Source organism: Anser brachyrhynchus, assembly GCF_964034855.1.
Source record: "Anser brachyrhynchus genome assembly, chromosome: 23".
In the NCBI taxonomy this organism is placed as follows: domain Eukaryota; kingdom Metazoa; phylum Chordata; class Aves; order Anseriformes; family Anatidae; genus Anser; species Anser brachyrhynchus.
In genome coordinates, this window is record NC_137716.1 from 4245650 (window position 1) to 4258420 (window position 12771).

A 12771-nucleotide genomic window follows, 5' to 3' on the forward strand; every position below is an offset into this window, starting at 1 on the left:
AGCTGTTTATGGCTTCTTAGTGGGCTGTGTTATCTCCAACATCTGGATTCCATTTCTTTGGAGGCTCTGTGTCTTGGAATTTTTTGCCTTTTTTTTTTCTTCTGGGAGAACATCATGTTTATTGCAAGCCAAACTGAGGTGGACAGAATGTGCCTCTTACCCAGCCAGCCCTCTAGGGGAGATGAACTGTAATCTTTAGCTTTGCTTTATATTTTGTTAAGGCATTACAGTGTATTCACTTAGTTTTTTTCTATGCTGCAAATATTTAAGGACTTAGTTTTTAAGGACTGTGTAACTGAAGAGGTGTAAAAAGGAACTAAACTGCATCCTTGAGAACTGGTAAAGAGCTGAAAAAAAAGTATTTTGTTTTAAAAAGACTTCTTCCTATAATAACCTTATCTTCATTATAGATGAAGGCAGGGGAGAGAGGGGAATTTAAAGTAGAATCATAGCAAAGGCCAGGCACTTTAATTTGACATCCTAGTTCAGTGGAAAAGTGCACATTGTTTTGTCTTCTCTAGGATTTCACTTGATTTGGCTAATTTCTTACAAACACTGTTGCATTTTCTTGGAGAATATGAGATGGATATGTTCTTCCTCAGGGGTTTATAACCCATACCAAAAGCCCGCTGTCAGCCTCCTAGGGCTGTCAGTGAAGCCAGAGAAATCTGTCCACTAGTCCCTGAGAAGAGAATCGGGCCCTTTCAGTATTAGGGAGCTGTGCTTGGAATACTTCTGTACAGAGACATATGTTGATCAGATAGGAAATTATTACTGTGAAAAGAAATATCAAAGTTTAAATCCATTCACAAGCTGCATGTCAAAAAATCTGATTTGCTTTCAAATGCATACACGTAAAATATATTGATTTTTATTTGTATGTTGATGTTTGATATTCTCTCACGTGTGACAAATGGTGCAAGAAATGAGTATGGCTATTCAGATGAGGCAAGACCACCAGTAGGAGGTCTCCAGTATCCTTGTGGTAAGAGAAAGGAGGAAATTAAGGGGCCTGTAGTGGTTTTGGTTACTATTTTATCTCCTCCTGCTGAAGTGCTAGCATGACAGTTGTTTGTACTGCTTTCAAGGAAGTTCTCTTTCACAGTAATTTACGTAAATAATGGCAGAGAAAATATGGATGGAAACCTGGCTCAGGACCAGAGATCTCAAAATGGGACAGGAGCAGAATGACAGGATATCATTACGGTGTTAAATCCACGGAAAGTTTTATCAGCGGAGTAAAAGGAGGAAACTAGTTGAAGCAAAGAGTGAAGAGGGATTTTGATTACAGAAGAAGAGAAAAATGGTTAGGTTAAGTAATAATTCCCTGTTGCTGAAATGGGCTAAGAAAAAATTATAGAACTAGGAGCTACCATTGTGCAGGCTGTACTGAGTATCTCCCTTACTGGTTTCAGCAGGGGACACAGTAAGTTTCTAGGCTGAGAGTCCTGAGAGGGCCCCCTATGTTCTGGTGTCACAAGGAACTGCAGAGATTCTGCCACCTCTGTACAGACGGGGGGATGAGAGGCTGGAGAGCAGCCCTGCAGAAAGGCAGCTGAGGGTCCTGGTCGCTGGGAAGTTGAACCTGAGCCAGCAGCGGTGTGCCCTGGCAGCCAAAAGGGCCCCCCCTACCCCGGGGGGCATCAGGCCCAGCATTGCTGGCCAGTCAAGGGGAAGGGATTGTCCTGCTCTGCCCTGCCTGGTGTAGCCTCACCTCGAGCACTGGGTGCAGCTTTGGGCACTGCGATATGAGAAGGCGGGCTCCAAAGATGGTCTGGAGGGGAAGACATGTGAGGAGCAGCTGAGGCCTCTTGGTTTGTTCAGCCCTGAGCAGAGCAGGCCGAGGGGAGGCCTCATGGCAGCCTGCAGCTCCCTCATGAGGGAAGCGGAGGGGCAGGCGCTGAGCTCTGCTCTCTGGGGACAGCGTCAGGACCCGAGGGGACGGCATGGAGCGGGGACAGGGGAGGGTCAGGCTGGGTGTTAGGGAAAGGTTCTGCACCCAGGGGGTGGTTGCGCACTGGGACAGGCTGCCCAGGGCAGTGGTCACAGCACCGAGCTGCCGGAGTTCAAGAAGCATTTGGACAAAGCTCCGACATATGGTTTGATTTTTAGGTAGTCCTGTGTGGAGCCAGGAGTTGGACTCGATGATCCTTGTGAGTCCCTTCCAACTCAGGATATTCTGTGATTTTATGATTTCAGTCCTTGAAGTTTTGTTTTTTTTTTTCCTTTATGCCAAGACAGCTGTGCTGTGGCATGAGGCTTGTTTACATGGCTGGTCCCGATAGGTGTTCCAGGTAAAGACTTTTAAATGAAACATGCTTATTTTGTATTTAGTTACCACTTAAAGGCTGCCGCATGCAGCAATTGCTCCTGTGCGGTGTCTGATGATTTACGCTAACCTGTGTTCAGGGCGGGCTGTGTGTGCTCTAAGTAGAGGAAGCACTGAAGACAGTTGGGATTGAGATTAATATTAGGATATATACTCTGCAAGGAAACCCTAATTCTGATTCCCCAGTGTTGCATGGTTCAAAACCCTTCTGTTAGCAATGCCTCTATTCTCCCTTGCCTTCCAGGATGTTGCCATAAGCCTTGGACTCTGTGACACCACCCTGCCTTTGATGTTTGTTTTTTCTTGGCTTTAAAGATGCTTGCATCACATTCAATATCATCTTGCTAGTGCCTTAGCATTGCTAGCTCCTTGACCAGGTGCTGGTCAGTAGTCCCAAATCAGAAACGGACAGTGAGCATAGTGAAACTGGAGCAGGAGACTTACCCGTCCTGCTTGTGTCAAATAACGTGTCAACGCCTGTGAAGCACCCTGTGTCAGCTTCATGCCCTTTCTATATTCTGTCATATCCCTCTTCCTGGCCTGGATGGAAGCAGTCAAAGGGTTAATAAATAAATAAGAAAGCTGCCCTGCTACTGCAGAAGAGTTATTTCCTCACAGCTGAATGAACTCTCCAGCACATTAAGCAAGAACAGGCTTTCTCTAGCACTGAGCAGATGAGCTGGTTGTGCTTTCCCTTGTGTCATCTGCCCGCCCCTCTGAATCTCGTGTTCTGCATCTGTGGGTAGAGAAGCAAGAGTCCCAGCGTAACCCCATCTGTTAGGGTCTCGGGGCACATAGTAACAGGTGGCTTGGTTCTGCAGTTGGGATTCGGTACTGGGCAGTCCATTTCCTTAACCAAAAGTGAATTACTTCCTTTGGACAGAAGAAAACTGTGCTAAATTGGGAATGATGTTCCCCTTGAAAAGTTGAGTTCAGCCTTCTTACCGCAGAAATCCTTTGCATCGGAAATTAGGGACAAAGCTCAAGCATATAGGTTGGGTAGGCAGTGAAGATGCAAATACCCTTATTTTTGATAGCCAAAATTAAATTATATTTCAAAATCACGCACCCATTGTCGATATGTTACTAGTTTTGTATTTTGGCTACCACCTTCAACAGAGGTAGGCCCCATCATTCCCATTGCGGCATTTTCTTGTTACCCTAGCCGTTCCCTCTGTTCTTGGTGAGGAGGGGCAAGGCTGTAAATCAGATTTCCTTGTTTGTTGTTTGCCCTCACAAGAGAGCAGTGTGCACAGAGCGGACCCACGTGCAGCTCCGGGGCAGCGATGGTTAATGAATACTCTGAGCATTGATGGCAGCCCCCCTGGCTGTGCAGCCACAAATCCTTCTAATAATGCTGGGTGTCGACAAGGTCAGGAGGTCACCACAGGCTGGTATATATCAAGCTTCACCAGAAAAATGCAACTTTAGCTGAGCTGAGCATTTCCCGGTGGCGCCAGCCTCTCCAAGCCCTCATAAAAGGACTGTCTGCAGCCATCTACTGCTGAGTAATAACAGCCACCACCAGGCCCCTAAAATTATAAGGACAAATTAAATTGGCCCTTTCCATATTGTGTGTGACTTAAACACATGTTCCTTTGCTTGTTACAGTAATAGCAGGAAGCTGTGTGCAGGGTTTTACAACTGGAAGCACTACGCTGAAGAAATTCACGGTTAAAGCTGTTGGTAGCAGGTTTGGGCAAATTTCAGTAGGAATAGTTTTTGTTTTGCGTCATTTGTTCTAATACGTAATAATAATTCTTTGTCTTCCTTTCCACAGAGTTTTCATTCTGGGACCTCAAAATAACTTAGGAAGAGTTTGTTTGTTTTTTTGTTTTGTTTTGTTTTTTTTAAATTAGTAAATATTATCTCTGTGTCACAAACAGGATGGTGTGACAGAGGTTGAAGTAACAGGACAGTTTGGAGAATAGAATTCAAGTGTCTGCTCTGGCCCTCTGCTCCCCGAAGTGGGTTTAAAACTTAAGTGTCCTTTTCCACAGGCCATCAGTTTCTGAATTAAATGTTTCTCACATAACAGATGTGTTCTGAATACAATTTATCAAAGCAGTAAGGACTGATCAAATGATCAAGTACATGGAGCATGCTAGCCATTGTTATACAAAGATGTTATTTATCCAAATGTGGAAAATCATAAAGTATCTCTTATGGAAACTTAAGGAGAAAAAAAAAAAGAAGACAAAGCTTCCTAGAATTATATCAGACCGTACTATTTATGTTTCTTGGGACATTCATTAGCATTTTGTTCCAGGGAGATAGTTACTGCATTCTCTGAGGTGGCGCAGTATTTCCATAAACAAGTGCTCTTGTTTCACTGTGTTCATGATCTACTGACCTGCAGTTAGCGTGAGGAGGTGATCTACAGCATTTTTAAAATTGGCTGGGGTAGATTACGGACGATAGCACCCTAGATGTGGGAAGTACTCTTACACCTTGTTCTAATACTCCTTGGATATACAGGTTGTCCCAATAACTAAAAAAAAAAAAAAACCACAGAAATAGATGTATTCTGTAGGTATGACCGGTACAATGCGTATTACAAATCCCTGGGCTTCAGAGGAATGGGTAGCGGAGGCCTGGCCTGACCCCATCCCTCAAAAGGGAGGATGCCTAGGGCTCTTTCAAATGGCTGCTCTTTTCAAATGTAAGGATTAATTTTCCTGGCAGAAGAATGTTTTGGATTTTTCAGCTGGTGGGAGAAGGGGGGTCTTTAATAACCGGTGTGATCCAGCAGTAGTGGCCTAAGAGAGTGTAAATAAGACTTTATCGAGTGTTTTGGTGCCTCTGAGGTCTTGCTTGAGCCTTGGTACTGAAAACAATCTGGGAGCTATTCAATTAGATTATGGATGACATGTCAGGCATAGTCTGAGGGAAATAAATGTACCCCTCTCCCCAGGGACTAGGAAGAACACCCAGCATGGTGCACCTTGCAAGCGTTCCTCATCAGATCAGAAAAAAGAACACGGACAATTTTTTTCCTCAGTTTTCTGACAGCAACTTCAATCCTCTTTGCACTTCCCCTCTCTCTTCCTGAACAATCCATCTCCAGCAGAAGAAATCCCTGGGTTTTAGCGTCTGACCATACATTTTCTAAGTAGTCTGAAATCTTTCTTCTTTCAAACTGTTTTCTATAAAATGAGATGAAACTAAACCTGTTCATTTTTTCCCAGTTATTGATGAACAAGCAAATTGGATTAAAAAGATATGAAGTTGATGGAAGAAAAGTCCTTTTTTATTTTGACGAGGTAATTATTTTGGTTCTTATGTTGCTTTTCAATGAAAGGCAAATGGCCAGTGGGTAGGGCATAGGTACTGTGTATTGCTGTCAATAGTCCCTTGCAGATGAGGATCATAATGCAGCTTTAAATGTCTGGTCGACCGAGTATCTTTTCAGGTAGGCAAGTGTTGTGGTTTTTGTTGGAAACCAAAGCGTAAAAGAGGCAGTATTAGTACCTAGTATTGGAGGTACCTTCATTTTCACTAAGAGTCCAGCACAGTGTGTTACGTTAGGGCCCATGCTGCATTTATTTGTCTCTCTCTTCATTTACAGTGTAGTTTTTGTTACAATGAGTCTTTTACATCATTTCATGCAGATTCCTAGCCAGTGCATGACCTGTGTAAAGTTTCAAGCTTTCAGAGAGTATATAGTTGGGAAAACAGCTCCTGTTCCTATCAAAGTGTATGATTACTATGAGCCAGGTATGTGCCTGATTTCCTTTGATTTTTGCCACCATTAGGGCTCTAACCATAAGACTTAATTGTGATTTCTCATTCTTTTCGGCCTGCAGCTTTTGAAGCAACTCGTTTCTACAATGTGAGTGAAAACAGTCCCTTGGCTCGGGAGCTCTGTGATGGGCCAACGTGCAACGAGGTAGAGAGCTCAGCTAGCCAGTGGGTTGGTAAGTTGCACCAAAGCTTAGATTTTTTTTGAAAAAGGAACCTGCAGACATATTGTCTGTGAGTTAATTAGAGGAGAACTCCAAATGATATTTAGAAAAATGTTCTATTTCGGTATCTGTATTAGTAGAAGGTTTACAGATGTCTGTGTGATAGCAGCATTAAAGTTATGACAATGAAACAGACCAATATCATCTGCTCTCCAGTCACCAGTGACAATTATTACTTGCTTCAGAGGCAAGATATAATGTATAAATCTGGACATACCTGTGAGAAGTGAGACGTTAATAAACATAAAGGTAAAAACTTATTTTAAATGCAGTTTGGTTTTCTTTCTGTAAAATACCTTGTGGTAGAGTTCGTCAGTTAATTGTAGGAAGATCAAACAATTTCACTTGTCAGAGACAGGAATAACCTTTCCCAGAATCTATAATTTCCTTCCTATCCTGTATGTCATCCAAACTGTGGGAGAGTTGCATTATCCTGTACCTGCAGTCTGCTGCAGCTTTCTTCCCAGAGCATTTTAGTCCACTAAGTTTGTAAATTTCTATGAGAAGTCTTAGAGAATTCAACATGAAAACTTACATAAGAGAAATAAGAAAACTGCCACCCCATCTCTCCTTTCCCCATGCTACGCAAAAATATTCCTTTGGATGTTTTGTTTGCTTTTCAGGCTTTTTTCACTCTGGACCATGCAATAATATTTTTGGCTGCTTGGAGGATGAGTATTTTGAGCAATGTATGTGTTCACGAGACTGTGGCTATGATGGGGAGCCTGTATGCGGATCAGATGGACAGATTTACCAGAACCATTGCCAGATGGAAGTAGCATCGTGCAGGAATAATACGAGGATAGAGCAGATCCCCATGTCACAGTGTTCTACGTGTAGGTTTCATTCAACTCCCTTTTTCTCTTACAACCAAGTTGGGGAACACTAGAAATCTTCATCTAAGCAAACGATAATTACTTGTGTGTGGTAGGGAAAAGAGGAGACTTCACAACATGCTTTGTGGTATTTTGCTACTCATACTGCAGGAGACTAACTTGTAAGAGCAGCTACCTACGTGGTTAGCTCAGAACTGGATTTTCTGATCTCATGAATACGTGTTTTACCAATCTTAATGAACCTGAGAAAATTTGGTAATACTGCTTATCTGAGGTGAATAATCCTAGGTAACAAATACTGTCCATTAAGTTTAACGTACTTTGGAGGTTCCACATGGGCTTTCAAGATGTGCTGTTTGGTATACCTAAACTGAGTATATCACCACCTTAAATTGAGACATTTTCTAGAGAGTCATTAACAAACTTTATGACCAATGCATTTTCCTATTTTACTTACAGCCAAGAATTTGCCAGAAGAAAGGGAGACACACTCCCACACAGCTGAGCAACCCAGTGTACAACAAATTCCAACAGGTAATATCATACCTTTGCATTTATCCAAGGCTTTTTTCTTTAAGAAGTTTAAAGCTTATCCTATCATTATACAAAAGTATACATAACTCCTAAGCATGTTTAAATAAAGATGCTGAATACCTTTATCTTATAGAAAAGACAGAACAGAAATCAGAAAAAATGAAGTCATCAAGGAAATTTAGGGTGATAAGCGTTCGGCTACAGACTATCTTCCAGTCCATTCAGAAATTCTTGCATGATACCTGCTGGATTCGGTGCACATGCCAATTTCTATGAACAGTTGCCTAAATCTTGCAAGTGACCATACTGTTTTCTCAGCCTTGGTATATTTGAGCAATGCTTCGGTCTTTTCTTTAATATCAAGCTGGAAAGATCCCATCTGAAACCAGGCTGATGTAATATGTCTCCACAAACAACTGAGCAGTACATGACAACAGACAAAACCATTGCAAAAACTAGAATCCAGGTGGATCAACTTCTGTTCATAGTTCTGTGTAAAAATTGAGCTGGCAGTCCTGATTCTTTCAGAGCTGCTGTTTGGAATAAAGGCCTTAGTGAGCAAAAATTTTAAGGTCAGTAGATGGAGTAGCCAGGAATTTGGCTGCTCATTTTATTTGGTGCTTATATTCATACATTTTTTTCCAAGACTCATGTCAGACTTGCTCCTGGCTCACAATAAATCTCACCAAGAAGCAGTGGAGGGTCAATAGAATAGTTTGTTTCATGCTGTTTCTAGTAAATAAACTGGACTAGATTTTTCCTGGCTGCTTTCCACTCATTAATTTTTCCCTGGCCTCTAACTCTCCCAACAAATTGGTAAAAACAAGTTAGTTCTTCAAGAGAAGTCTCCATGCCTTCCCATATCCTTCTTGTGCACCAAAGTTCAGGCTTCATGTGTCCAACATGAGATAGGCTGTCCTGTTCTTTACCCTTCTGCTCTGTGGAAGCTGACGGATGTTTTTCTTAAGGTGTAAAATCATGGTGAATGCTCTGTCATGACTATCTCTGTAGGTCGTCCAGTCTTAAAGTGTTTTAATGCCTCTCCTATTTTCCCTGTCTTTGTTTCTGAACTTAATGTGAATATATATCAGATCGCTGTCTGTCAGAATAACTGAAATGAATGCTTGTTGTCTTTTATTCTGTGCAAATGCAATGCACCCAGCATGGAAACAGTTCGCAATCTGAACCCTATAAAGCAGCATTCCCAAACTGCTCTGTAGGACGTTGCTGGTATGCAAGTTCATAGTAAGTGTTTTGTTGCTGGACTACAAAATGGGACTGCCATTACATTGTTTTCAAATACATATTTGATAGGAATATGGTTATCTGGGAAAAAAATGTGGAACTTGACAGTAGTCCACAATACAAACATTTTCGGAACAGTGTTTCTGAAATAATCTGCATTGAAACATCGGAGAAAAATATCCCTCTGTTTCCTGTTTTAAACAGACAAAGGTAGTGTTGTCTCAGTAGGCTATCAATAAGATCAAAAATGGCAATTCAGATTGTGTGTGTGTGTGTGTGTGTGGCATTTGTATGCACATTAGATTAATAACCACATGTATGCCATAAGGATATGTTAAAGTGCTCACAAATGGTATGAGCTTGCTGCATTCTAGGATCTGTGAGTGCTAAAGCAGAGAGTCTCCTGGAAGGCTGACACTCTTCTGAAATGAGCTGTCTGAGCAGCCATGGCAGAGTGAGCATTCAAAAATAAAACAGACTAAATCCTGCATCAGGAAAAGCGCCCAGCATGTGATTTTCATTAATCCTCTGGCCTCCTCTCAGGTCAACCACACGGTACATGAATCAAAGTTTAACAAATGAATGAGTCCCTCCTTATACGTGGGTCTCATTTGGGCTCACTGGTTTGTTAGCATTGAAGCATGTGATTGGTTTAAGTCGACTCAGGTGCTCTGGGTTTCTAGTGAAAGTTCTGATGAGCCATGTCTAAATTTGTGGTTTCCTTAAAGGATGCAAAACTCCAGGAGCCAAATCAAGATTAGGGCAGGTTGGTGGAACCGCCTCAGTGTGTTAATCTTCAGGAAATACCATTTTCGTGCAGAACCTCGTGGTGTTTATATTGTCTGAAATCCTTCTGTATTTGCCATATGACTTGTGCAGGCTCAGCTCGGTTTGATTGATGCTTTCATTGTTAGCTCTTGTCTATGTTACCCCAGCAATGGAAACAATGAGAGCCAGCTTCCTTCCAGCAAACAGTGGGGAACTTCATAATGTGTTTGGGCTCACTCTGGCAAACGGACTTGCAGTATAGTTCCATATACCCCAGTGAGTTTGCTAGAATAAACAGCAGCTTATGAGTTATGCTATGCAAGGTAAGTAATCATATGTGGCTATCCTGAAAAGTCAGGATGCAGTGCTTCTTGTGGCACCTAGCTGTTGTCAAAGCATCTGAACTGCCTTTCAGAAGTCTGCAGCAGATGTTGCAGCAAGTGAGGCAGAAGGCTGAGGTTTGATCCTAAAACCATAACCTTTTTTTGCCCAGATGGGTAGGTTCTCTTTGCAGCTTCAGAAATATTCTCTTGATTTAGTGAGAAGAGTGCAGGGTGACAGGACTCAACAGAAGAGAAAGCCAAGGGGAAGCACTCATGACTGAATCCCCTTCCTCAGCTGTTCATTCTTACAGGTGAACTAGTGAGACTCGGAGATGGAGCAGGCTCTTCGTGAGTAGCACGGACCCACCTCTGCCTCTAAGCATTGTGGCTCTGCCTGCATTCTTTCACAGCCTGTTCCAGTCATGTTTATTTGGAATGAAAGCTCTTGGAGCAGGAGTTTGGTTGCCAAGTGGGCTATTGGTGTGTTTAGTGCCTTTCTGTCTGTGGCTTTCCTCAGACTGTTGTCACACTAGGCTACAAAATTATGGGTGGATTTCAGAGCCTAAGGGATCCTCAGTAGCTCTGGTACCATCTCTCTGGTGCAGTGGTCCTTCGATTGCTTCCACAGATCTTTAATGTTCTTCTGAAATTGCCTATATCCTCTCTACCAAAAATGCTAAATGTGTAGCTGATGGGGCTGGAAGATATGTTGATATCACAGTAAAATTGTGCCTCTGCAGGTATTCGATGGAAAAGCGTGGATCAAAGTGTGGTGCAGCAGCACTCAGTGGTATCAGTGGTGCTGTAGTGTCGCACTCTGTGCTGCTCTGAGCAGGCAGCCAACCCTGCTCCGTGCTGTTTGACACCTCAGCCTTTTCCCTGCAGCTGGAGCCATATTATTTGTACAGTTCTGCTCCAGCAGTTAGGAGGTCCAGGACCTGGAAGCAAATTCTTGGTGGTATTACGATTCTTTTATTTGGTGTCATTATTTTAAATAAGTAACTAAACAAACACTCTCCCATCCACCATCACTAGCATCTAATGGGAATGTCAGAGTGAGCTCTGCTTCTAGATGGAGTCATCCTGCAACACTCCCTGGCGGGCACACTGTTCACAGGAGCGCTGTTCTTTTAGGATTGATTGAACTGGCAATGGGCCACTTTTCCTTTCACCCCATCGGTGTTCAGCAAACATTGGCTTAGGCGCAAACATTTGGAGATGGGGGAGTGGTTTGCATGCAACAGGAAATGTCGGCCTTTCATCTTTGCTTTGACTCCAGTCCTGCATTCCTAGGAAGAGTGAGGTCTGTGATGTTAATTCTGTCCCTGGTGGACAGCAATCATCCATTCGTAGAACAACTTCATGATCTGGCAGGTTCTCACATGGAGAAGGCCAAGAAGAAGTGAACACAGACTGACTCTGCTTTCAGGCAAGCATTCCCTTGCCTAGGGCTGAGCCTGTTGCTGGGAGGATGTGGGAGGCGACAGGGAAGCCTTCAGATATTTTATTTCTAGAGAACAAATGTTTTCAAAGGCCTTGACAAGTGTTCTCCTTAAATAAAGCAAGCTTTTATGAGGGGGACTTTTCCTCCCTGCAACAACTATGTTTCAGTGATTGCTTTGGTTTGGATTAGAGCAGTGTATATAGAAAGCAAACAGGCAAGATGAACAGCTGAGCTGGCTCAGGGAACAGCTTAGGAAACAGGGACCTATTGATATTCCTAGAAGTTTTATCTTGCAGCCTTACCCTCTGGACAGTGGGCAGTCACCCACTGAGAGGCACAGCCACTTTGAGAGGGATGTGCACTGTGTGAGCGACCTGCCCATGTCTTAGTATTTGCTGGAGTGAATGCATGGGGGAGAAGTATCCATTTCTGCCTGTTCCTGTCTTAAATGCTAGAATTTCCTCAGTGGTATGAGACTGTGCTGAAGCAGACATATCTCAGCTATTGCTCAGCTTATGACTTAGTGAAAGATGAAGTATTTTCAGGGTGTGGTGTAAGATATGTGACATCACAGATGAGGTATTTTCAGAGTGCAGTGTAACACATCTGTGACATCCGGTATTCCCAAAGATATCTGACTTTTATTTTGATTCTATATAGATTGTAGGGTGAACTGGTTCCTAACTTAATCATCTCAGTTAATGCCTAAAATTAGATACTTTAAAATGAGATTTAGAGATTTTTCAAATTGCCTGGCACTTTGATTCCTTTTATTTTTTACAGCGTCCGGATCTCAGAAAGAGATCTCAAAAATTGCTATCTACAGCAGCTTTTCTACCTGTATGTGAATCTAAGCATGCATGCACTGGACTATTGACATGTGTAGCCTCCTTTTCACTGTGAGACACTGATTTGGCTCCTGTTTTGTCTCTCTTCTTACTATTCCTTCCCTCTATTGTCATTCCAATTCTCTCTGTGATGCAATATGTGATGCTGAAATGCAGTTTCTTTGGATAAAGCAAAAGCTGAGACTACAGTTTCCTTTCCAGCAGAGGAAGGCCCTCCACCACAGTCAGATCTGTCATATTATTCCTATGAATACGACCCGGACCCCTATGCCTCTGAAGCTGACATTTTTGAGATTGTGGCAGAGCTGACGACAGCAAGCACATTAAAAGTGGACAAGATTCAGGAAGCAGTGACCACAGTAGAATGGTGAGCTGGAGAGTGTGGGGGATTGTAAATCTGGCTTGTTAGTTATAATTTACTAATTCATATGTTGGGTCAAGTGTATTCAGTTCCTCAAAATGGGCATTCTTACAAGCGA

General features: G+C 42.7%; 1 protein-coding gene across 5 annotated transcripts in view; it reads left to right on the forward strand.

Annotated features, from left to right (window-relative positions):
- The window catches only part of CPAMD8 (C3 and PZP like alpha-2-macroglobulin domain containing 8), a gene marked incomplete at its 3' end in the record, with an annotated part of 54122 nt that overhangs the window by 37356 nt on the left and 3995 nt on the right, over positions 1-12771 (forward strand). For 3 of the 5 annotated variants that reach the window (XM_080566045.1, XM_080566046.1, XM_080566049.1), the window contains 6 exons: positions 5518-5592; positions 5941-6046; positions 6136-6246; positions 6918-7130; positions 7590-7664; positions 12494-12659. In XM_080566045.1, the coding sequence (XP_080422171.1) occupies positions 5518-5592; positions 5941-6046; positions 6136-6246; positions 6918-7130; positions 7590-7664; positions 12494-12659 (746 nt within the window). Of the gene's footprint in view, positions 1-5517; positions 5593-5940; positions 6047-6135; positions 6247-6917; positions 7131-7589; positions 7665-12493; positions 12664-12771 lie in introns of those variants that run through there. The other 2 variants (XM_080566048.1, XM_080566047.1) reach the window with 2 other exon arrangements.